This window comes from Capsella rubella, unplaced genomic scaffold (genome assembly GCF_000375325.1).
Source record: "Capsella rubella cultivar Monte Gargano unplaced genomic scaffold, Caprub1_0 scaffold_3, whole genome shotgun sequence".
NCBI lineage: Eukaryota > Viridiplantae > Streptophyta > Magnoliopsida > Brassicales > Brassicaceae > Capsella > Capsella rubella.
In genome coordinates, this window is record NW_006238921.1 from 3932298 (window position 1) to 3957620 (window position 25323).

The following is a 25323-nucleotide window of genomic DNA, read 5'->3' on the forward strand; positions in this document are numbered from 1 at the left end:
GATTTGTTGACGCAGCAGACAACTACAAGACTCTTTTCTTCTTTCTCACTCTCTCATTTTTCTTTTAATCTCACTACTCTCTCTGTCTCTCTCTGTCTCTCTCACTCGCTCAACTCAAAAAAAAAACAACAACAAGAGTGAAGAGTCAGTGAAAAGATTCCCACGCTCCAACCCCTCGCCATGGCGTCGGACTCCGTGAAGCATATACCTTTTCACGGCGTCTCCGCCTTCTCCTCCGTCACATTCGAAATCAAAAGCTTTTTCTCCGCCGTGAAACCAAGAAAAACCTCAACGTTTGTCTATGCCTTCGTCATTACATTCCTTGTCTTCACTGTTTTCTTAGCCTTTAGTCCTTCTCCCATCACAGTCACTCCTTCCGTTTCTTCCTATATTCTCCATACTGTCACTGTCTCTAATTCATCCAACTCTTCGTCACCGACCTTCGATTCCGATTTCACCACATTGCGAGCACCAGCGCCGGAAAATCTCGCAGCGGTTACTAAAAACGTAACCTTTGAGTTCCCCATCGCAAATGTGACAACATCCCCGATTGCTGAAAACAACACTTTTCACTTCCAGACCGATCATGCAAACATGTCGTGTCCTGACGATAATACTGCTCGAGATTTGAACAAACATCGAGCGAGGAAAGAACCTCTGTCGGAGGTTCTAGCCGTCAATTCCACTGCTTCTCCGAATCGAAAACAGAGGAGGAAGTCTTCCCTGAGAAAAGAGATCGAGTCTCTGAAGAATTGCGAGTTCTTCGAGGGAGATTGGGTCAGAGACGATTCGTATCCGCTTTACAAACCCGGTTCGTGTAATCTGATCGATGAACAGTTTAATTGTATCTCCAACGGAAGACCTGACGTGGAATTCCAGAAGTTGAAGTGGAAACCGAAGAAATGCACTTTACCAAGGTAAGTCAACAACCACTTGGTTACTTCTTTTTTCTTTTGTCGTCTATGGTGGAGTCAAATAATCCAAATGATTGATGATCCATGTGTATATATGTACGTACAAGATTAAATGGAGGGAAACTTCTGGAGATGATTAGAGGAAGAAGGCTTGTGTTTGTTGGAGATTCGCTTAATAGAAACATGTGGGAGTCTTTGGTTTGCATTCTTAAAGGATCAGTCAAAGATGAGAGTCAAATCTTTGAGGCTCATGGAAGGCATCAGTTCCGTTGGGAAGCTGAGTACTCTTTTGTTTTTAAAGTAGGTTTCTCTTTTAGCATTCCATATCGGTTTCATTACTAATCCTTGTGTGTGTTTCGAGTTATGATTGAATGATTTTACGGTTGGTAGGATTATAATTGTACTGTGGAGTTCTATGCATCGCCTTTCTTGGTTCGAGAATGGGAAGTTATGGACAAGAACGGGACAAAGAAGGAGACATTACGGTTAGATTTGGTCGGCAAGTCATCGGAGCAGTACAGAGGAGCAGATATTCTTGTATTCAATACCGGTCATTGGTGGACTCATGAGAAAACTTCCAAAGGGTATTAGATTTCTTTTCAACTAGTTTGATCCCTGATTTGGGGTTGTTGTTGTCTCAATGTTTTTTTGGTTTTTGGATGCTTTCATTAGGGAGGATTATTATCAAGAAGGGAGAAATCTTTACCCGAAACTAGACGTGGATGAAGCTTTCCGAAAAGCATTGACAACTTGGGGTCGATGGGTTGATAAGAATGTAAATCCAAAGAAATCACTTGTTTTCTTCCGTGGTTATTCCCCATCACATTTCAGGTAAACTCAAGATCTGTGTGGTGGTTTTACTAGACACAAAAACTGGTTTGTAAAATCGTTATGATGTAAATGCAGCGGAGGGCAATGGAATGCGGGAGGGGCATGCGATGATGAAACAGAACCGATAAAGAACGAGACTTACCTAACTCCTTACATGCTGAAGATGCAGATACTTGAAAGAGTTCTACGGGGAATGAAAGCGCCTGTCACATATCTCAACATTACAAGGTTAACGGATTACAGGAAGGACGCTCACCCGTCGATATACCGGAAACAGAAACTATCTGCGGAAGAAAGTAAATCACCATTATTGTACCAAGACTGTAGCCACTGGTGCCTCCCTGGGGTGCCTGATTCTTGGAACGAAATTCTCTATGCCGAGTTGCTCGTAAAACTTAACCAGCTTGGCGGCAAAAGACGGCGGAAACCATAGAACAACCATTGGAGTTGAATCCGCATCATTTTAGATGGATTCAGAGCTTTAATGGAAACACTAGTGTAGATGAGAATAGTGCCACGTTCATGATCTTGGTTTGAGATTGTAAATGGGTTTGTGATTACAAGTAATAGTAAAGATATGCGGCATATGTCTAACCCGAACTGAACCAGAATATCAGAGCAGGAAACCAAACCAAAATTTATCTATTTCTAATGCCTACTACCCGACATCTGAATTCTAATGAAGAATCATTTGGAGAAGAGAATCCGGTTGATAATATGGACAGGTAAAGCGTAGGCAGGATCAATTGGTTTGACTCCAGGATACTCGAGAAGAGAGAGCCCTACACAATTTACACTAAACTGACACTCTTTTGCTTTACATCAACAAGATAAGCCAAAAGAAAGAGACTTTTTAGTTACCTGCAACTCCAAAGTGGTGTGGAAGATATCAACAGCATTGTTGGGTCCATCTGAGATGCCTCCGTTATCTATGTCCTATGAAAGTATACTTGAAACTCAGGAAAGGCTCTACAAGATGAGAGCTTTAATAATATTGGAGACAAACCTGACAGTCCAAGATGAACTTGACAAGCTTTCCTTTCTTGATCCAGTGAACTCTATCGATCATGATTAAGCTGGATAAGACCCACCACGAATAGCAAACCTGATGATAAGAACAATCAAAAGCATGCTAAGAACAATCAAAATCATGTTTCGATTAGGAGGAATAACTTACATCAGGGTCTTTCTTAGGTCGTCCATTTAAACCTCCAGACTTGTCGTCTTGTCTTTCACATAACCACCATCCAAGTAAGCCCTTATCAACATGATGGAGATTCCCGGTGATAGCAAGAGCACCCACGCAACAGAAAACTGCAGCAACAGAAAGAATTTCTTTCGTTTAATTACCATATGAGCTACAATGAAAGTCAGTAAAGCCATCTAGACACATTTTGAACGATCATCCCACAGAAAGTACTCATATAGCATCTTGAACATACTCTGTCCAGCATGAGACTCCGCTCCTGGTGTGCACCCAAAACCACCATCCTGGTTTTTGCAGCTCACAATGTAATCAACAGCCTTCTACACATTGATCTTATCAAGACATTTCAATATCGAGAGACAGCATATGGCTATGTACGAAAACCTACATAAAACAAGCTTCCAGATAACACAGTGGCATTCACAACTTGGAACAAATAAATAGCTAGGAAGAAAGAATACCTAGTATCTACTTCTCCCCACATATCTCCTGAGAAGGATCCATCTTCATTCTGCAACTCTGCAACATCTGGTTTTTTGGAATTTAGAAAAACATAATTGTATCTACCATAAGCGATTAACCGAGTTAATTTCTTTTCACATTGACGAGAAGTTAAATGCTAAAAGGATACAACTTGACACTTTTCCGACATCAAGAATGTGTAGTTTGTCAAAGAGGGCCAAGATTTGTACAGCACTTAGTGTATATAACACATGAGGATCGTGTCCAGTATTACCGGCAAAGCCACAATTCACAAAATGCAGCAACATCTTACGATAACGGATGGTATTATTTGATCTGAAAATGCATATGGTTGACAAATAGTGTACTCAATTACACACACCAGACTCATGCTGGCACGTCATGACCCATGACACCACTTCATCTTGGTCAACAGAACCGAGTTTCTCGAGTAAGTCCAGTGTGGTTAGTCCCCAGTATGCACCATTCATCCTCAGATGATCCGTCACCGCAGACTCCAAACTGTCTTTATTCTAGCAAGTTGATATAAAAACCGAAAAAAGAAGAGTGGAAAAGGGAAAAAACTTGAGCTGTAGTTTTAGTGAAATAAACAAGGAGTATGAGGATATATATATGAACAAAGAGCAGACTAGAATGTATTGAACATAGACAGCAGCACTAAAGGAACATAATCAATGAGGGTATAAAACAAGCGGGAAAATCGGAGAAACGAACTAACCTAAGAGAAGAGAAGCTCAATGTCTGTCTCTTTCCGATACCGATGAAGAAGACAGTCCGATTTGGTGCGTAATATATAACCCAAACTAAACCGAACTCAATCCGGATATTCTAATTGAACCGATTCAATTTCTTCGTTATCCAGTCCGGTTTTGACGAGAAAAGATCGAGTTTCCGGTTTCGTTAGTTGAACCGGTTCCGGATTCATCAAAACCCAGAAAGATAAGTGAGATAAACCTCTGGCAATTTCTTCTTCTTCTTCTTTCACTTTGCTCTGCCAAAAAAAAGATGGCGAGACTACTTGACTCATTGACAACAAGAGGCTTCTTCACCATCCCTTCAATTTCTAGGATTTCTTCTCCTTCATCTTCATTTGCTTCTTCTTCGAATATCTCATCCTTTTTAACTCCCTCCCTTCTCACTTACTCTCACCAACACTCGCATTCCCGCTTCCCTTTCCCTGTTGCTGCAACTCTGGATGCTTCCTCTGCTGAGGAGGAAGAGCTAGATTTCGAGGAATTCGAAGAATCTGCCGAAGACAACTACGCAGATGATTCTGACATCGAAGACGACTCCATTGATATCTCCGTTCTTGAAAAAGAAGCCAGAGATATCGTTAGAGATTACGCTACTACTTTGTCTCGTGAACTTAAACTCGGTAATTCTTTCTTTTTTTCTGCATATTGTGTGTATTGGTCTAACGATAATTTATTTTTATTTTAAAAACAAACTGCTTGATGCCTCCCAATGACTGTGAATGATGACCATAGTTTGATGTTTCCAGAGGATGAGCTCATTGAGGGCAAGGCAACTCGTAGAAAGGGGAAAAGGCAAGCCAAAACTGTTAGTCAAGCTCCTTTTTTTATATTTGTTGCTTCATTTAAACTTTCATGTCTTGAATGATCAAGGAATTTTTGGTTACTGACACTACTATCAAATACAATACCAGACGCAGATACCAGAGCATCTTCTTCAAAGAGTTGCCATTGTTGGAAGGCCTAATGTTGGAAAATCTGCATTGTTCAACCGCCTTGTTGGGGTAAGTTTTGCTGACATTTAAATTTCCAGTTTGATTTTTTTCCCCCTTAGTATTCATGTGAAGTTGTCTTTACAATGCATTTCAGGAGAATAGAGCTATTGTAGTGGATGAACCTGGAGTTACTAGGGATCGATTGTATGGTAGATCATATTGGGGTGATCAAGAATTTGTGGTGGTAGACACAGGAGGTGTTATGACCGTTTCAAAGTCACCATCTGGTGTCATGGAAGAGCTGAATGTGTCAACCACCATTGGCATGGAAGGTATTCCACTAAGCTCTAGGGAAGCAGCTATTGCAAGGATGCCTTCCATGATCGAGAAACAAGCTACAGCAGCTGTGGATGAATCAGCTGTTATTATTTTTGTTGTTGATGGCCAGGTTCTGTGCTTATGTTCTATCTCCTTAACTTTCCTGTCTTTGCTTTTCTCCCTGTTAGGCTTTTCTTTTCCTGCCAGAAAACAAAGTCCAGCAACCAAAAAGAAATTTATAGACAGAACATTATATAGAATTTCATGTTTCGTGGAAGATATCACCAAATATATCAAGAAATCTGTGACTTATATGGAGGATATATCAAGTTGATTTTGTGAATTTTTATAAACTGTTATGCCCTACAGAGTGTTTCCTAGTTATATGCCATGTTATTGATATATGGCAATGATTCTGGTGCTTGATACGCAGGCAGGACCATCAGGTGCTGATGTGGAAATTGCAGACTGGTTGCGGAAGTACTACTCACATAAGTATATCATTCTCGCGGTGAACAAATGTGAATCACCACGTAAAGGACTCATGCAGGCTTCTGAATTTTGGACTCTAGGGTAAATTGACTTTCATTCTACTTCAGAATCATGTTTGCGCACAAACTTGGCTTTTTTTTTTTTTTGGGGGGGGGGGGGGGGGATGTGGTTTAGGTTTAAGGTCTAAAACGTCCTGAAAATAGGAGTGATTCTCATTTGAAGATAACTGTCAACAAAAATAGAATTCGTGGACAAACGCCATTTGGTACTTTCATTAGATGATTTGAATACTTGTTACTCTCTTAATTGTCAGTTTTTATATTCAACAAAATGTTGTCCTACTTAATGAATTTATTATTGTTGTTTGATGAGTTTATGAACCTTCGAAACTTGTAAGGATGAGAAAGAGTTTCTCCTATGATGGTGTCTATTTTTATGTTTCATCTTTATTTTAAGTTCCTGTGAGTGGTTTATCCAACAAATTTATGAGATTTTGCTGGAAATGGTTGGTAGCTGTGGTTTAGCCGGAGATAAAATATTGTGCATGCAATGCTAAACATTTTAGTTACTTTGCTTCTATCCATTTTTTTTTTTGTGTTTTCATTTAAAAATTATGTGGCATTGATTTCGTGGTGGGATTTCTAGGTTCACACCTATCCCTATTTCTGCATTGTCGGGAACTGGAACAGGAGAGCTGCTTGATCTTGTTTGTTCTGGGCTAAATAAACTCGAGGTTTGTAATGGCCTTTCTTTCTTTCAGAAAAACGTTTGTGCAGGAACATGAAATATTGGCAAATAGTTGATTATGTTATCTCTAGATTTTATTGGACATATTCTGTATTACAGTATACTCTTTCTGAAATCTTTTTAAGGTTTGGCTTAATCTACATTATATAGACCCTGAAATTTCATCTCTTATTCATCAAAGACCTTTATGCATTGTTGAATATTTTCAGTTAGCACCCATTGTTTATTTAACTGTAATAACTGGCCATAGCGTTGACAAGTACATCTCCTTCATATAATTAGCGTAGCCTTGACAAGAATGTTTTGGCATCACTTTACAAACCAAAGGTCAAGACCTTTTCTAAGATCTGTTTCACCCATATGATTCAATGATTTTTCTAGATCATGGAGAATATTGAAGAGGAAGAAGAAGAAAACTACATTCCTGCCATTGCAATTATTGGTCGGCCAAATGTTGGAAAAAGTAGCATTTTAAATGCACTTGTCCGAGAGGATAGAACAATTGTTAGCCCTGTTAGTGGCACTACCCGTGATGCTATAGATGCAGAATTTACCGGACCAGATGGGGAGGTTGGTTCTATTTCATCTGATGTGGCTTAGTTAGTTTTCTTTCGTGAAAATTCCAACAAAAGGCTTCTTTGATGTTTGAAGTTTGCGTTGAAGTGCCTGCCTTTTTATTATAGGCTATGTAGCATCTATGTTATGCGCTTTTCATGTTAACTCCTAGTATTTAAGTTTATTTGGTTAGGCTATTATCAAGGACTAGCATTGTCAAAGTTTATAGCTGTTGAACTTTGATTATGAGCAGTGAAAATAGAGAATGATAAGACCAAAGATGCATTCGCTGAATATGATTATGATCTGTGTTGCAGAAGTTTCGGCTTATTGATACAGCTGGGATCAGGAAAAAGTCATCTGTGGCTTCATCAGGCAGCACTACAGAGGCCATGTCAGTGAATCGTGCATTTCGAGCTATTCGTCGTTCGGATGTTGTTGCCCTTGTCATTGAAGCCATGGCATGCATAACAGAGCAGGTATTTCACTAGCACTGACACTGATGAAGTTTCTCATTGGTAATTGTATAGCATGCGGTTTTGGTACAGACAGAGTTGAACCATAGAGTAGAATTATTTCCCTGTGTTTAGAGTAATGATTATGTTATTGTAAACACAGGATCTGAAGATTGCAGAAAGAATAGAAAGAGAAGGAAAAGGATGTCTGGTTGTTGTAAACAAATGGGATACAATACCGAACAAAAACCAAGAGACTGCAGCACATTACGAGGAAGATGTCCGGCAGAAGCTCCGTTCCCTCAAATGGGCACCCATTGTTTATTCAACCGCAATAACTGGCCATAGTGTTGACAAGTAGGCCTCCTTCAAATAATTCAGAAACTATTTTGAATCTTATTCCCGGGTTTTACTTAATATGTTGGATATTTTATGATTAAAATATAGTATTGTGGTTGCTGCTGCGACGGTCCAAAAGGAGAGATCAAGAAGACTTAGTACGGCCACACTGAACCAAGTGATAAGAGAAGCAGTTGCATTTAAATCCCCTCCAAGAACCCGTGGAGGCAAGCGAGGCCGCGTTTACTATTGCACACAGGTAATAAAAACATCTTCCAATGTTGTCTATTAGCAGTAAAGGAAAATGATATAGAGGCTTTTCCGGGTTTGTTTGTTTGTGTATGTATATAACAAAGGTTGCATAATGCAGGCAGCAATAAGGCCACCGACGTTTGTATTCTTTGTAAACGACGCAAAGCTGTTTTCGGACACATACAGAAGATATATGGAGAAACAGCTACGCACTGATGCAGGCTTTGCTGGGACTCCAATTAGGCTTCTTTGGCGCAGCCGTAAGAGATCTGACAAAAATGGAGGTACGAGTTTTTAAGCATGAAGCTGCAATTCGTTTTGAAAATAATGACAATATATGTAAAAACTTTGGAAAATTCTGCAGGTGGAGGAACAATGAGAGTGGCAGGTCTTACTCGTCACAGAAATCTTGCAACCAAAAGAACATAATAACGGAATATGTAACTTTTTGTTGTATTGAAATATAATTACTATCGAAATATATTCGGTCATAGTCTCCACTGCAATCTAATCTGTTTCTTTCAAGTGAAATTGCAGGAATAAGAAAAACTAAGATTTTGCAGGAATAGTAAATAATAATTGATTTTATTTTTATTTTTATAGAGTATTTCACAAGTGATACGACCAAAAATATAGTCATTTATATACTCATGCACTCGAATCAAATCTTACCAATTTCTTGATGATACATATAGAAACAGAACTACTACATCAACATTTTTGATCTTTGTGTTTTCTTAAGCTCAGTTTGCCAAAAAGAAAATCTTTAAGAAACAAATTGAAATTAAAATATAAAAAAAAAGACTCAGTAAAGCTGCTCTTTCTTTTCGTGCCACCATCTCCACCTGACAAACAAAACAAATAAACAGGAAAACGCTTTGGTCAAAAAATTCGAAGATCTCAATTCAGATCAACTGATGAAAATCTCTAATATACTTTTGTAATAGATCTTTTCATCTGACTAGTTTGGTAAGAGAAAGAGAGAAAAGGTTTATTACCAGTAATAGTCCCAACGAGGACGGACTTTGGTCATGCGGTTATCATCTGAGGGATGGTAAGGATGAGCCGCGTGGCGAGTGTTGTGGAAGGCGCAGCAACCAGCGGCGTAGACAGCGATGAGTAGGACAAGGACGAGAATGTTAACAACCGACAACTTTCTCCAGTCGCGACGGATCTCCTCAAGAACACCAGCCTTGCAAGCATCGCACTCGTAGCATAACATCTCCACTCCATTGTTCCATCTGTAGCAATCTCCTCCTCCATCAATCACTCCAGCTTCGTACGTGCACGCCGTCGGTGGCTTACAACATCCCGACTGTATTGTTTTTTTTTTATTAGTCACGGCTTTGATACGTTAATAACTCTATTTTAGTTCAACGGACAACCAAAAAGTCTTACTGTAACATGATAACAAATATATTAGATTGTTAAAGTGGATATGGTGTACCTGAACAGAAGTCATATCTCTTTGGTAATAATCAAGAGTAGTCCAAGATTCAATCTTAGCACAAGTCTTGGAACTCAAGATACAGCTTCTTATGGAGTTCCAATACTCAGGATCTCGAACTCTCTCTCTCAGCCATGGATGATAGTCTCCAAGCCTATACTCTCTATAAACCCTCCCTGGAACTTCCACTCCACCTCCTTGGCTCGTCACCACCAGGCCAAACAACGTCAGACCCATTAGCGCCGCGATGAGGAAGATCATGACCACTAAGTACACCCAAAGAGCCCATGCCACGTGGAAACAGGCTCCTATGAAACCAGCAAGGGATACTAAGAGTATGATGAATCCTATAACGAGTAGCGGTGTCTGGAGGAAGTTCTCGCAAGTCGTACTGCTTCTTGCCTTGTACAACGCTGTTCCTATGATCGGGATCGAGGCTAGTAAGGTGAGGAGGTTCAAGACCCCAATCACTGTGTTGCTGAATCTGTACATGTTATATCAAGAAGAGAGATCAGAGACTTAACAGTACTGCCTTAAGAGTCTCTATATCTTTTGTAAGCAGAGTCTCTTCTTGCAATGTGAGTTTCATCAGCTTTATCTTACAATCTTCTTCTTTTTTTGAGTTATTATATTGGTTAACTCTTACTTTTTTATGTGGCTTTTGATTCTCTCTTATCAATTGGGAATTTTTTTAAGGGAAAAGGTTTAGAGTTAATGGTTTGATGATTCATGCTCATACACTTTGGTCCTCTCTTGATTTGAAAATCAATTAAACAATAACATTAAAAACGTATAATTTTTTCAAATAAAAGTGTCCTTTTGGACAATTGTTTCTGGTTTATTATTCTTATTTTATACGTTTTTGTCGTTCGAGTTGGTACAGTGCAGACCACAACCAAGAGAAATCAAGTAGTGCCTTCATTATAATATGTATGGACTTTAAAAATTACACCATAAGACCATGTCCAATGCAAGGTTGTTAACTTATTTTTTAGTAATAAAAGGCAAAAAAATAAATCAATAATGATAATTAAGCTAAATACTGTATCTTAGTTAAGATATTTATAGATTGATTTTTAGTGTTAGGTGTTGGTATTTGAGTGGTTTGGATTTAGTAAAAGAAAATAATAATAATCTTAAAAACTTTAAATTTAGAACTTTACCATTGGAAGCAATATTTCTTTCATCTTCAAAAATTTGTTAATTTTAAAACTTGTACTTTCTTTTTATTACAATAATGCTAAAAAACTTGTTAACAAATTTAGCATTGGACATGCTCTAACAATATATATAAAATTTTCTAGCTAATACACAGTCAAAAAGAACTGCAGTGATGGTTTTATGTAATTGGATGAGATGGATCACAAGTGGAATAAAATAAATGTGAGATATATGTTGTTCAAGGAAGAAAAATAGGAGTAAGCAAAGAATAATATGTAGACATGGACGGGCGATGATTTCGTAATCGATGAATTTATCTTTGTAAAGATGCTTTTACAAGGCCCATTTCTTGGAATATTAGGTATTTTTTTAGACATAGGCATATAATGTGATCTTATAGATTCCCTCCCACTTCCCCCTTTTCTTTGTATAAACAAGAAGGAATTCTAAAATCTTGTCTCAGCTCATAGTTTATGTATCTTCTGCGTTTTACTTTCACATTTTGCAAATGCCATTTGTTTATAAAAAAATCATTGCATTTGCAATTAGCCAAAATATCCACAAACTTGAAAGATACAAATACTGTGGTCCATGTGTGGTTCAAACGACACAAATGGAAACATACATTCAAAATGTGATTGCAACAACAAAGTCACAACTTGAAACCAAGATATATTTCCGTATAGAAACATTATCTCTAGTATACATCCAATCTCCTCAGATCAGTATTCAAAAACAAAGAAGAGGCAGATGCAGCTTAGGTGTCATCAGTTTGCAAGGTCAAGTCTTGTACACCCAAATCATGGTATACATCATACACATATTGCAGTAATGGCCTTTCATCTATTCCACTCTTCACCTATAGCCGGTGCCGAAACAACAAACCCATTCATTTCCACTCCTACTGTGATCTCATGTTTTAACTGATATGATGACAAGGAAGAAGCGATTACCTGGAGTCTGAGTGAGCCGACAGTGTGACCAGGTACAACCTCCCAGAAACGTGCCTCTAAAACCTCTGTGACATCTTCTCGAGAAGTAATCTGTACAAAAAGAGAGTTGAAGAGACCCCGGCTTGATAAGTTATGGCAAATATTTTCACATTCAGGTAATTATATATAGAAAAGAACAAACCTGTCGCAAGCATTTGCTTAATGCAGAAGCAGGAATGTTTGGGGGTGCCATCTGAAGCAAGATACCGCCAGTCGCTTTGAAGAGTGGCATAACAAGCATAAACACTGTAACTGATACCAATCCTAAACATAGGACCTCTGCATTTTCAACCCTGAAATATCCAAGATACAAGGAGCCAAAGGAAAATGTAAGATGTCAAGCATCACAACACTTTTATTCAGTTAGGCCAAAGAAAGTGAGAATTACCCGAGAGAGAGGAGCCAAGATGCCAGTATCAAACCTGCACTGAAAAGACAACAGCAAAAAGAACTTCATGTTTGCTGTATGTAAGTTCCACACAAAAAGATTTTTTTTTTTCGTTTCAATCTAGCTCTCTGCTGCTCTGATTGAGATAAAGAAAGACAGAGAGATTTAACACCTGCGGATAGAATCTGATATGACGTGCAAGCAAACCGAGTGGTAATTCATATCTTCTGCTTTTCTGTAGACTGCAACATATTATGAATGTAAGAAAGAAACTCAAGAAAAATGGGGTTTATTTATGTAAAGAAGGGACATATCATTTCAAGAAGTAATGAATTGTCCTGCCAGATAAGTTGATCATGTTGTTTCCCTATTTAAACAAATCCTCGTACTGATTCTATTTCATCCAAACACCCTTACTTCTTTGGCTTTAAGCTAAAACTGTCAGGGATGGCCAATTTCTACAAATGAAAAAATATATACCAAAGCTACCAAAAAAGGCTTGTATCATATAAAGCAACATATGAATTATGAACATCAGATCTTATAAGTCTAACTAGAACTTAAGCATTTGTGTATAACAGAGAATACATACCAATATTTACACGAGCATAACTCCGGAAGAACCAAACACCTAGTAGGTTCACCAGCAGATTTGTTACCGCTGATACAATCAAATAATGCCTACATAAAGAAGATATCAATAAATCACACTAAACTAAGGAACAAGAGGGAACAGTAGTTGTAAATTAGCAAGTGCCAGATAGATATCTAGAAACTCCTAAGCATTTCATTTGTGAAAAGGCGACTTACTTGTGCTCTGATTCATCTTGTATAAAAGCATGAAGAGCTTCCACAGCTAAGGAGAATGACATGAACATAAGGAACAGCTGTCTACACATATGTCAAATATTAAACATATCAAAGTGTTAACCAAAAAGACAAGCTAAAGAGAAGGAGATAATGAAGGAAAACAAAAGGAAAGGTCTTCATAATGTATAGAAGTCCACATAATTTCAACAACGACCTGTAAGATGACTCTATCCTATAAGCAACAATAAAGAAGAGACTGCGAACACTGAGTTAAGCTCTTAACACCTATTTCATTACATTAAAATCGTTTTACGCCTCACCTAACGCTGGAAAAGACATCTAAAACACGTTAAGAACATACTTACAGCATTAGTGAAAGCAGATAAAACTTCAAGTCGTTTGTACCTGGGAAAAGAAAAAAAAAGGATGCCTAAATTATAACAATTCAGCATTGTGCCATTACAGTCTCAGCAGCAAAAGAGATCATACAGACAAGTTCTCATTTTTGGCAATCAGACAAACCTGATTCAGTGACTCCTACAAAAATACAAAAGATGTACTATCTGACTAACAAAACCTTAGTAACCCACCTATAACTGGTTTAGTTCGAGAAAAAGAAAAGAATAGAGGACTTGAAAAATTAAGCGGTCAAATGCTGACTACCACAAAACATTCATTTTGACCTATATAACAAGAAATTTGATTCACAAACTGAGCCCATCGATATATTCTTTTCTCACCCGTATGAGTAAGCATGATCAGGCTTCTTCCTTGAAGTTGCCATTGCAAATAATGAAAATGTCAAGAGCCCACAACCAAATGTCAGATGGAATGCATCGGAGACCAAACCTGTAAGAGTCCATTAAAAAAAAAAAAGCAGCACAGTTAGTAAATACAGAAAAATGACCACGGACCAGGAAAGTAACCAAACCAATTCTGACAAGTACCAATTACTGCACTGAGCAAAAAGTAATTTAACAAACTGCGACAACAGACACAGAAGATTGGTTGACGCTTGTGAGACCCGTTCTAGTGTGACTCAATTGCACCAGAAAACAGATTTTAAAAGCTCCATAATCAGGGCCTCAAAACACGCACAGACTCTACTATCCCTGAGATTTAGTTCCATAGTGTAGACTTTATCAACTTAATTCCTGAGCCTAAAATTTTGCGGCTATAACTTTTAAATTTCTATTTGAACACATCCCAAGTCTCTCCCTCAACAAGAATATCAAGGAGTCGAGCAATGACAACATGTTTCAGTGATTCAGAATCCTAAAACAAAAGAGAACTGAAACCATAGCTTACCTACACGCCCAGTGAAGAGACCAATAGAGAGCTCAGTAGTGGAATACAACACATTAAGCGCAATCAGCAGAAACAGCCTCCTCATCTGCCTATTCCCACTTCTCACTACTCCAAAAATCTCCCAAACCAAATCCAAAACAGACCCTTTTCCCATATCTAATTCTTGCCCTTCCCCGAAAACCAAATCATTTCCGTCGACGGAGTAAATCTCCGGCGGCATGTCGATGCTAGAGACTGTCCTATCGAGAAAAGGCTTAGCCGCCTCAGTGAACGCCGGAGTTCGTGGACCGTGTGATTGCTGAAAGGAGCGGGAGTAAGCAAGCCTCCGGTCATTAGCAGTGTATCCGACATCGCTGCTCCGATCATTCGGGAGCTCGTTATCGCATCGAGGATTAAAGGAAACGGATCTCTCCATTTTTGGTTTGATCTTGAATGTTAATTCCAAGTTTTTTAAGTTCCAACTTAAGCAAAACACTAAAAAATCAACGACAGTCGTACTAAACCCTGCTTATCCAATAAAGTCAAGTGGGCTACTGTTAAAAGCCCATATCGAACTTTAAAAGCCCATATAGTCCGAAAAGTTGATAAACGTTGACACTTGACCGCACTAAACACACGCCTTTAATACTTAATGGACTTGGTTGGGTTTTTGAGTGTGGTGGCCTGGTGGGTTTATAAATAGAAAATTATTTTGTCCGGATCAATTATACGTCGAATTTAACAGACATGTGTAGTGTAATGTTAGAGGTGGTAGTGTCTGACAAAACTGACTTAAAAGTCCGTCTGACGATCCCATAAATATAAGTCGGCCGATTTAGCTCAGCGGATATTTCAGCTCGGCACTTGCATGAAGGGACATATATGGTTTCATATTGTAGATGAGTCAATGACGAGACGAATGCAACCTCTCTGTCTCTATTATTCAGCAAACGACAAAAAGGAGTCGGACCTAGAGTAAAGGGAAACGAATAAACGTTTTCCTTTATATGTCCAACAACCACAAAGCTATATACCAAAAAATGAAAAGGAATAAGGAGGAGGTGGTATTGTTAAAGAGCGTTGGTTAGTAGTAGTAGTAGTATATTACAAATAACAAATGTTAACAAACAATTGCCAGCCCATTAATATGGTTTGTTTTAGGTAGATGTCGTCCCATTAAAAGGAACTCTTTTCCAGCCCATTAAATTACTTTACAGAGTAGTAGTAGTAGTAGAGAGAGATTACGGTTACCAAATTTTGAAACACACTTTTAATTAAAAAATTAAATTAAAAATTTTGAGTGTCAGTTACTGATAACTCTTTTGGAAAGACAAGACAGCTGTTTCCACCAACAACGTGACTGGTCGTGGGGTCCTCCTCCTTTGTTCAAAGAGAGAGATTCAAAATAATAAAATCGACGGCTGAGATCTTCTTTCTCCATCGTATTATATGGGGTGAGAGGGGCCTCTCTTCCTACTTATACTTCAATTCTGAAGCTCACAATTTTTTCCCCTTCATTCTCGCTACGTTTCTTTTCGTTTTTTCTTCTCTCTCTCTCTCACAAACCAAACACACACGACGACACGACCCCCTCTCAGAGATCCCTCAAACAAAAGGTAAAAACATTCCCTTAATGTTCATCATCGATTTTAACGTTCTGAGTTCATCATTTCATCCTCAAATATGTGTATATTCATTTCGTTCCTTACGTTAGTGGAACGTTTTCTCTATCGTACGTAACGCTTTTCGTGAGAAATCTTACGATTCCTCTGTTTGTTTACCAAGTTGGCATAATAAAAGGGTTCTTTAATTTTCACGTTCGAAATATGATGCTAATATTATTGATAATCAATTTACGTACAGGAAAATAGAAAATGGCAGATGGTGAAGACATTCAGCCTCTTGTCTGTGACAATGGAACCGGAATGGTTAAGGTAAATGTCTAACATACCTTACAAATTCTTCTTTTTTGCATACAAATGTGTGATAAGATCATCATGAGTCCTTTTTATGAAATTTATATATATATACGTTTTGCAATGATCCTTAGGCTGGATTTGCTGGGGATGATGCACCGAGAGCTGTATTCCCCAGTATAGTTGGGCGCCCTCGCCACACTGGTGTGATGGTTGGTATGGGACAAAAGGATGCTTACGTTGGCGACGAGGCTCAGTCTAAGAGAGGTATTTTGACGTTGAAATATCCAATTGAGCATGGTATCGTTAGCAACTGGGATGACATGGAGAAGATTTGGCATCACACTTTCTACAATGAGCTCCGTGTTGCACCCGAAGAGCACCCTGTTCTTCTCACTGAGGCTCCTCTCAACCCCAAGGCCAATCGTGAGAAAATGACTCAGATTATGTTTGAAACCTTCAACACACCCGCTATGTATGTCGCTATCCAAGCTGTTCTTTCCCTCTACGCTAGTGGTCGTACTACTGGTAAGCACATCTTCTTCAATCAGTTAATCCACTTAGAATTAATATGCATTGAGCAAGCTTTTTTCAAGTTTCATATTCCCTTTCTTAGATCTTATCTTATGTTAGTTGTCTTTTGTGTTTCCAGGTATTGTGTTGGACTCTGGAGATGGTGTGAGCCACACTGTTCCAATTTATGAAGGATATGCTCTTCCACACGCCATCCTGCGTCTGGACCTTGCAGGGCGTGACCTTACTGATTACCTCATGAAGATCTTAACCGAGCGTGGTTACTCATTCACTACCTCAGCAGAGCGTGAAATCGTAAGGGACGTGAAAGAGAAACTCTCTTACATAGCTCTTGACTACGAGCAAGAGATGGAGACAGCAAACACAAGCTCATCCGTTGAGAAGAGTTATGAGTTGCCTGATGGACAGGTGATCACCATCGGAGGAGAGAGATTCCGCTGCCCTGAGGTTCTTTTCCAACCGTCTTTGGTTGGAATGGAAGCTGCTGGTATTCACGAGACCACTTACAATTCAATCATGAAGTGTGATGTTGATATCAGGAAGGATCTGTATGGAAACATTGTGCTCAGTGGTGGAACCACCATGTTCCCTGGAATTGCTGATAGGATGAGCAAAGAGATCACTGCTTTGGCTCCAAGCAGCATGAAGATTAAGGTAGTCGCACCACCAGAGAGGAAGTACAGTGTCTGGATCGGAGGATCCATTCTAGCTTCCCTCAGCACCTTCCAACAGGTAAACTCTTCATTCGGTTTTTCATTATGCTCTATGAAAGTTTTTTCTCGTTACACACTATAGTTACTGACTATGATATATACACAATGCTGCTCTTCAGATGTGGATATCAAAGGCTGAGTATGATGAGTCAGGACCATCAATAGTCCACAGGAAGTGCTTCTAAGATTAATGCTCAAATCGAAGGGATGAGAGATTGTTTTCGTATTGGTAAAGCCTTTTGTTCATCGACTTGGTTACAAAACATTCTTTTGTTTTCTATGTTTCTTCACCACATTTCTTTCTTATTGTCATTCTCTTCTGGTGTTTCTGCTATAAATGAAAAAAAAAGATTGTTTTTTATTTGTTTCAATTTCTTTAGCTCTTCTGTTCACTCTCAAATCTGAAGAAAAAAGAAAGAAAGAAAGATACCAAAGGTAATGGGATTGGGCGTGTTATGTTATTCTAGTTAAAAGGGGTTTTATAAATTACAAGGAAGGACAGAGTTCTTTACCAAAAGCTAATTCTAAAAAGAGAAATCAAAAGCCGAACCACATGATTGGAGTATGTGAAAGAATTGTGACTTGCCAGCCAAAACAGCACTAATAACTCAAAACATCTTTAATACATCGACATGGCATGTTCAACATTTGTCACGCTTCACTTCAGTATCACAGTACTATATATGGAATACAGTGCTAGCAATAAAGATATGACCAAAAAAAGGCCTACACTATTTCAGTTCACGAAGACTGAACACTTTTGATAGCCACCCTAATCATGTATCAAACAAACAGGACAAAACAGCGAAACCCCCTAAACTAGTATCCAAGCTACAAAATACAAATTTAGAGAGCAATTGTTATGCTTATGATTTATAAAGTAACTTTTGTTGGTAGGTCTAAGCGGAAGTTAATTTTTAGTCAAGAGTCACTAGGTAGTACATAACAGTTTTAACACTTTTAAACGATTCGAATTGGAAGATAGTTTAGTAGAAGTGTTTTACTGTCCGAAGGTCACATTTCTACGATCCCAGCAAAACAGCGATGAGAAGAACAATACAGACACAATACATTCGAACACTAACTTTAACTTGCCACATAACATAATTTGCCAAAATGTCTGTCATAACACAACAAAATGGACATTAGAATTATTGAAACAAAACATAGCTTCTTAAACGAAAGAAAACCAGACGAGAGAAAGGTCGACAATTTCTTCACTGTTCTTTCACCATCATCCTCATAGCTTATTGTTGTACCAGTACACACCTTTCTTGTCACCTTCCCTGTCCGGTTCTACATAGATACACTCCTTTGCCTCCCTATACATCGCCACATACCACGGTGTTCCATCAAACTGGTAATAGTCTCCGAGTATAGGCTTTATCGCCTTTGTAGCTTCCATCGCGTTGTAATGAGGCATTGTCGAGAACAGATGATGAGCCACATGTGTGTCCGTGATGTTGTGGAACACCTTGTTCAAGATTCCATAGTCTCTGTCTACGGTAGCCAAAGCTCCCCTAAGCCAATCCCACTCGGATGAATCGTAGTGAGGCAACGCAGGATGAGTGTGCTGCAAGTATGTGATCAAGACAAGGAACGCGTTCACTATCAGAAGTGGTACTCCGTAGAGGCAGATCATCGAGGCCATTCCTTGTGCAGCAGCGTAACGGTAAAGACCATAACAGACTGCTAGAATACCGGCATCCGAGATATAGATCTGAAGGCGTTCGCGGTCGTTGTAGATGGGAGCGTTGGGGAAGAAATGGCAAGCGAACCCATCGTAAGGTCTGCCTGAGACGTTAAAGGCCAAGTACAAGGGCCATCCGAGGACAAACTGGACGGTTAACATCATGATACGTCCAAAAGGGTTGTTAAGGTATTTGCCGTACCACTTGATAGCGGATTTCTGCTTTGGAACAAATACTTCATCCCTTTCAAGAGATCCCGTGTTGGAATGGTGGCGGCGATGACTGTACTTCCAGGAGAAGTAAGGGACGAGGAGGAAGGAGTGGAAGATAAGACCAACTGTGTCATCCAGCCATTGGTAGTCGCTGAAAGCATGGTGACCGCATTCGTGGGCAATGACCCAGACACCGGTAAGGACACAGCCCTGACAGGCCCAGTAGAGGGGCCAAGCAAAGTAAGAGAGAGGCTGAGGGAGGAGAGAGAAGTAATTGGTGGCGACGTAGTAGAAGCAGGAGGCAATAATGATGTCAGTGATAAGGTAGGAGAAAGAGCGAGGGATAGAGCGTTTGAAACACTGCGGTGGGATTGCTTTCTTGAGATCTCCAACCGTGAAAGGCGGTTTCTCGCACGGCACACGCTTGATGGCATTGGTTTCCGACTTCTTGGAAGAAGAAGGAACCGGCATTCTTCCACCTGCACCCATGTTTCTGCAGAAAACCAACAGCAAAAGAATCAAGAAAGCTGAAACCTCAAGAAAGGAACAGTCAAGCTAAAAGACTTGCTTATAATGTATTTGCATGTGCTAGGAACGACTAGGTAAAGATCTCAAATCAACAAACTAGTTAAAATAAAATTCAGAAAACAATGAAGCAAAAATGAAAGATTATAAGGTCTAGAAAGGGATTGCCAGAAAAGGGAAGTACGTGTACCAAAAGGAATAAAGAGCAGAGAAGCAGCGTGATATGTTAGAAACCAAAGAAAGAAAACCATTGACGTCGAGAATACGACTACTAATAAGATTTAAATACGACATGTCCACATCTCTTTTGTTGTGTGTTAATCATCATCAGTTTCTTGTAAATTAAATTCAATCAAAATCAAAAAATTCACTTGAATAAAAAACCAAGTTGACGGGAAAAAAAACAAAGACAAATTTATAAAGTGAGGTATCAATCAAAATCAAAAATCCTCAAGGGAAGTACCAAGTTGGCAAACAAAACCAAAGGAAAAACAGTTAAAGGTGATGTATATAAACCACCAAAATTTGCCGACATCCAACATGTCAGATTTAAATTATAAGTAAACAGAATTAACATGTCATGCAAAATCTTTTTTTTTTCTTTGCATCTGAATCCTGAATCACCTAAATTCCAACTTTTTCTATATTGTAAAGTTTATGCTCAACAATGGAAAATAGATGTAGTCTTGATTTATAACACTTAAAAAGTTTATCATCAATGAAGACCCTAGTACTAGTAGGCATAAGTCAAATCAAGCAAGAGGTTCAAACACGGCAATTCAGCAAACATTAGGAGCAAATTTTTACCCAGGGAGAAAACTATATATATTACAGATCTATTATTATTTATTTTTTTAAAAGAAAAGGAATTATATCAAGGAATCAACAGTAAAAAGAAAAAAAAAAACGAAAGGACGTGAAACTGATAAGAGAATATTTTGGAATGATTCTCATCTCTCAATTCTACCAACCCACCACAAAATAAAAATATTATATAAAAAAGATCTCAAAGGAGATAAATTAGTCAAAGGCAGGGCAGCGATTCATTATTGGCAAAAAGAAGGAAAAATTAATAAAAAATCAGATTGTTAATGTAGAGAACAAACAAATCGTTTCGTGGACGATAGACACTAGAAATAATCAGACAGCACACAAACAGCAACATGAGATTTCCCAAACTAAAAAAGAGCAAAGAAACAGAACATGGAGACCAGATCTAAGGGTGAATGCAAGAAACAGAAGCAGATCTAAAACGTGGGTAGATATACGGAAAAATGAGAGATAGAAAAAACACAGACCAGCGAATAGGGAAATGTTGGAAAAGAGAAAAAGGAGACAGACCTGGAGCTGACGACGTAGGGGGAGAGAGATTTAAATCTTCAAAATGTTTCGTTAATAACGATGAAGAAGAAGAAGAACCCCCTACGAGGACGAAGCTCCTCCGCAGAACCTCTCTCTCTCTTCTCTCTTCTCTCTCTCTTTTTTTTTTTTAATAATGTGTGTTTGTGTGGCTTGTCTCTTCAGGTCAGATGCGAATGGGGGAAGAGACGAAGAGGGGGAGGGGGGCTTTAAATGGGAAAGGGCCCTTTTGGGTCGAAGCCTAAGGTTACACAGATTTATTGACACACACACACACACTCACATCTCCTTTCTCTCCCCTCTCTATTCATCATACACATACTGGGCCCCCTCTTTTCTTTCCTCTCCTCTTATTTTCCCCTTTTTTTTTATTCATAAAAATATCTGTTTTTATTTTTACCGTCAAGTAAAAATAAAGGGTGAAAATAACAAGATACAGTGAACATTCACTTTTTTAAATAAGTGGGGATCGATCACCTTCTACAATATATATACAGTTCTGTTTTCAATATCACCTTCTATGGGAGAACCAACACATATTACTAGTCCCAACTCAGTAGACAATTGCAGATCTTTCACCATTTTCACTTAAAAATCATATTAGTCTAACCCCCCCCCCCCCCCACTTGATTTCATGGACCATTTTCATTTCTGTTACGTTTCTCTATTACTATTACCCTTGTTTCTTTCTTTTTTTGTTTTTGCTTTGCTATTGTAGACGGATTTTAAATTGGTAAAAAAAAAAATTTGTTTGTTTTCTGGTGATAGTGAAAATTTCAAAATAAAAAATACTTCGAGTATATAAGTGTGGTGTCTTTAAAATGAGGAAACGTCCTTGAGCCTTGGCAATAGCTTTACAAGTTACAAAGTCGTAAGCAATGGTGGCGGGAAAAGGGCTAAAAGTGGAAAAACGAGAGAGTTTTTAGGCTTGGCTTCTTCTTCTGCCACCTGATTAATATATTAAATGTTAAGTAAAATATCTCTACAGACATTGTTTCGTGGTGAACTGGTTCTGCTTGTCACGTGGATCCATGGATGCATACCCGAACGAACGTGATGTGTACTTTTGTAGATTCGTTCTGATTGATTATTACAAATCTCTATTTTTAACTGTATATTATATAAATAAATATAATCAAATCAATTTAGGTGGCGGATTAAAAACAGGTAGGCGGCGACCAGTTATGTAATTAAGTATGTTTTTTCATTTGATTTAAGTTTTCATTTTTATTTTTCTAAGCATTACCGCTTATAACGACACTCCTTATTTTCAACTTTTTTTTTTTTTAAATAAGTCTCATCACCAACCATGTTTTTGTTTTCTTTCTTCAACTTTACTATCTAATCAATAATTTCTTTTAGACCATTTTTAAAAACACAGAAACACAATAAAAGAATCTTAGAAGTATTGTTTGCTTAATTAGCCAAGACTCTTCCCATATTCATATGAAAATTTTATATAAGTGACTCTCACATATGACAATAACAGAGAAAACAAGAATATAGAATAAAATACGTCATACAATCCTAACCTCCTTGTTTGTTTCTAAGTCTTTTTGTCAATCACTCTCTCCCATCCCAATTCAAACTCAGATTTTATCCAACACTAATCTCTAATCAAAAAGAAAAAAAAAAACACCAAATCGAAAAGAAGAAAAGAAAACTTACAAATGATATCAAACTAACATTGTATCTCATGACCAACAAAAACAAAGTAGGTGAAAGATGATATCAGATACCACCACCACTTGAGAAGATATTTGCTCTGCCATCATATTCTCTAACGCAAGCAACACCTAGGCGATTCCTGACCTTCGCAGCTCTGCTTCACCATGAGCAAAGTGGCATCTATCGCCAAATGTACAGTTTCCTTTTGAGAATCTCTCACATATCTTTGTCTTGTAGTTGCTCCCTGGATGTGGTTTCCCTTCAGAACCCATGCCGCCACCACCACCACCACCGCCGCCACCAGGTGGTTTCTTAGCTGCTGAATTCAGCCTCCCAATCAACTCTCTTACCATTGCACTTGCTTCGTTTATCTGCTCAAATGTTCCTTCAAGCTCAATATTCTTCAGGTTCGGATCTCTCTCATGATCTTGTATAGACAACTTTGCCCCCGTCTGACGACATATCTGCTTTGAACTGACTCCACCTTTTCCAATGATTGCACCGGCTAAAGAGGCATCAACACTGATTTTGGCAGTGGCTGAGGCACCAAAGCTAGAGACATGGCCAGGCCCAGACTCTCCTCTCCCTGAGAATCGCCCTCCACCACCCATGTTTCTGGAAACTTGAGGCATGGGTGGTCCCATATTTGTCATCTGCGACACAGCATTGTATCCTCCGGGAACATAATGCAAGAAATGGCAATTCTCTCCAAAAGGACAGCCAGAAGTGCTGCAACAAAAGCATAATACATCAGAGACCTAAACCCAATGCAAATACAATAACACAAGAATAAACCATTGAGACACAGAAGAAATGGCACATTGAATAGGAATATAACAGCAATGTTCATCACAATGAAAGATTGGAAATATTTTGCTTAACAATGAAAGACATGTGCAATAGTCATGCAAGAACCTTACCTGAACATAAATGACTATATTATATACCCAAAATTACTAACACCCTACCAACAAAACAAAAGAATATAACACCTCTCTAGACAACTGTCGCAGCTCAAACAAAAGATAGGTACTGGTTGATTTTGTATGTTATAATCATCAGTTGAGCTAAAAGTTTCTCAAATTATAATCCAGATATGCTTATCTGTTTGTAGTAGCCATCACATTTTCATATTGTAACTTGTTTTAACTTGTTTACATACCTGTATAACAACTAACCACTTCGTTAGCATACAGTACTACTTGCTTGTTTTTGGGATCAGACTTGCAGGTAGATAACAATTCAAATATTGATTCGTTAAGTAAAAGGATTATAACCTGAAAAATTTTGTGCATGGCTTCGATTTGCTTCCTAAACCAGTTGAATATGATTCCATCTCTGTTTCAAACATTAAGTGTTTTCCTTTAGTTAAAAACTTATCTGAAGTTCAATGTATAGCTTTAGAATCCAATATCTCATTCATACATTAATTTATATGAAAATTAAGGCCTCAAATCAAAAGGATGCATAATTTTTTTGAAAGTGTTCATATATACAAACATACCAAACACAGAAACACTTGACATAGTAAAAGGCTTATTCAACCAAGCAAACCCAAGTCTTTGCCATGGGGTTATATGAAGAGTGATTAAACTAAAACAATATAAAAATTCAGGAGACAGTGACATCTAGCAAAAGCTGATCCATCATCACTCAATTCAATACATAATAAGATTCAGATATACTTCAGATTAGAAAAAAGGTCAAAACTTTTCGCAGTAATCTCTCTACTTAACCAGATAAGTGAGCAAGCAGAACACGAAATCACCAGAACAAAGCACCGAGACAAAACTAGCCTCCTAGTAAATCACATACCTAACCCAAAAAAAACCTACTTTTATCAAGAACTAAAGATCTCGAATTTGAACCTCTAATCAGTTCCCAGAAAACTAAAAGAACTAAAAAAGATTTGGTATATAGATAAACAGAATTTTTAGTAGCTTAAAGAGTACAAGGAAGTAAGGAAAAGTGAAAGAACTAACCTTGCTTAGACTTCTTGAACCCGCCGCCATTGGAGTTGAATGAGCCAGCTTCAGGCCGTCCTCTCTTACGAACATCCATGTCTAAGTACAGATCCGAATCGAATTCAGAAATCGATAACCCTAGTGTCTAGAGAGCGAATTGAAAGGCTAATCGGAGAAGACGAATCGAAATCGGAATAGGGAAAAACAAAAAGAGTTAAGAGAGAATAAGCGAGAAAATAAACCTAACCCTAAGGTGGTTCTCGTAGAGGGAAAAAGATGAGATTTTCCTTCTTTTTTTTTTAACTCTCCCCGGGTTTTTTTATTGGAAATTAAACCGGAGTGGTCCAATGCACAAAATATAATGTAAACCGAAATG

General features: G+C 38.4%; 8 protein-coding genes across 9 annotated transcripts; 3 read left to right on the top strand and 5 right to left on the bottom strand.

Moving 5' to 3' along the window:
• The first annotated feature begins 42 nt into the window (after positions 1-42).
• Positions 43-2553, top strand: LOC17892065 (protein trichome birefringence-like 1). Its single transcript, XM_006299400.2, has 5 exons — positions 43-917; positions 1022-1214; positions 1305-1498; positions 1587-1745; positions 1821-2553. Exons 1-5 carry the CDS (start codon positions 181-183, stop codon positions 2176-2178), a joined length of 1641 nt encoding a protein of 546 aa, XP_006299462.1. The 5' UTR covers positions 43-180; the 3' UTR covers positions 2179-2553.
• LOC17891595 (geranylgeranyl transferase type-2 subunit beta 2) lies at positions 2187-3722 on the bottom strand. The gene is given in 8 exon segments (XM_023785514.1): positions 2187-2527; positions 2607-2621; positions 2624-2681; positions 2752-2850; positions 2923-3059; positions 3188-3336; positions 3414-3571; positions 3645-3722. Coding segments are annotated over 8 exon segments (789 nt in total). The 3' UTR covers positions 2187-2432.
• Positions 3723-4407: 685 nt separating this feature from the next.
• On the top strand, positions 4408-8868 carry LOC17893826 (GTPase Der). Its single transcript, XM_006297098.2, has 12 exons — positions 4408-4810; positions 4937-4995; positions 5102-5191; positions 5277-5570; positions 5874-6013; positions 6578-6665; positions 7061-7249; positions 7552-7713; positions 7853-8046; positions 8137-8287; positions 8399-8564; positions 8645-8868. Exons 1-12 carry the CDS (start codon positions 4441-4443, stop codon positions 8707-8709), a joined length of 1968 nt encoding a protein of 655 aa, XP_006297160.1. The 5' UTR covers positions 4408-4440; the 3' UTR covers positions 8710-8868.
• A 193-nt stretch (positions 8869-9061) lies between these two features.
• LOC17893075 (tetraspanin-6) lies at positions 9062-10324 on the bottom strand. Its single transcript, XM_006298210.2, has 3 exons — positions 9728-10324; positions 9279-9595; positions 9062-9125 (listed from the first exon to the last, which is right to left on the bottom strand). The coding sequence occupies exons 1-3, from the start codon at positions 10217-10219 to the stop codon at positions 9086-9088; spliced, it is 849 nt and encodes a 282-aa protein (XP_006298272.1). The 5' UTR covers positions 10220-10324; the 3' UTR covers positions 9062-9085.
• Positions 10325-11402: 1078 nt separating this feature from the next.
• Positions 11403-14814, bottom strand: LOC17892913 (metal tolerance protein C2). Its single transcript, XM_023785908.1, has 10 exons — positions 14387-14814; positions 13819-13927; positions 13444-13483; positions 13079-13155; positions 12861-12949; positions 12441-12510; positions 12269-12307; positions 12023-12173; positions 11842-11931; positions 11403-11747 (listed from the first exon to the last, which is right to left on the bottom strand). The coding sequence occupies exons 1-10, from the start codon at positions 14799-14801 to the stop codon at positions 11646-11648; spliced, it is 1182 nt and encodes a 393-aa protein (XP_023641676.1). The 5' UTR covers positions 14802-14814; the 3' UTR covers positions 11403-11645.
• Positions 14815-15868: 1054 nt separating this feature from the next.
• On the top strand, positions 15869-17899 carry LOC17892925 (actin-11). Its single transcript, XM_006297859.2, has 5 exons — positions 15869-15981; positions 16229-16299; positions 16416-16809; positions 16934-17547; positions 17648-17899. Exons 2-5 carry the CDS (start codon positions 16240-16242, stop codon positions 17711-17713), a joined length of 1134 nt encoding a protein of 377 aa, XP_006297921.1. The 5' UTR covers positions 15869-15981; positions 16229-16239; the 3' UTR covers positions 17714-17899.
• Positions 17900-18573: 674 nt separating this feature from the next.
• LOC17890721 (delta(12)-fatty-acid desaturase) lies at positions 18574-21501 on the bottom strand. Its single transcript, XM_006297830.2, has 2 exons — positions 21298-21501; positions 18574-19924 (listed from the first exon to the last, which is right to left on the bottom strand). The coding sequence occupies exon 2, from the start codon at positions 19918-19920 to the stop codon at positions 18769-18771; it is 1152 nt and encodes a 383-aa protein (XP_006297892.1). The 5' UTR covers positions 19921-19924; positions 21298-21501; the 3' UTR covers positions 18574-18768.
• A 1253-nt stretch (positions 21502-22754) lies between these two features.
• On the bottom strand, positions 22755-25236 carry LOC17891035 (zinc finger CCCH domain-containing protein 36). Of its 2 annotated transcripts, XM_006298354.2 has the most exons (3): positions 24966-25236; positions 24261-24321; positions 22755-23712 (listed from the first exon to the last, which is right to left on the bottom strand). In XM_006298354.2, exons 1-3 carry the CDS (start codon positions 25042-25044, stop codon positions 23112-23114), a joined length of 741 nt encoding a protein of 246 aa, XP_006298416.1. In that variant the 5' UTR covers positions 25045-25236; the 3' UTR covers positions 22755-23111. The 2 variants fall into 2 exon arrangements, with proteins under 2 accessions (XP_006298416.1, XP_006298415.1); XM_006298353.2 differs by lacking the exon at positions 24261-24321.
• Between the last annotated feature and the right edge of the window lie 87 nt (positions 25237-25323).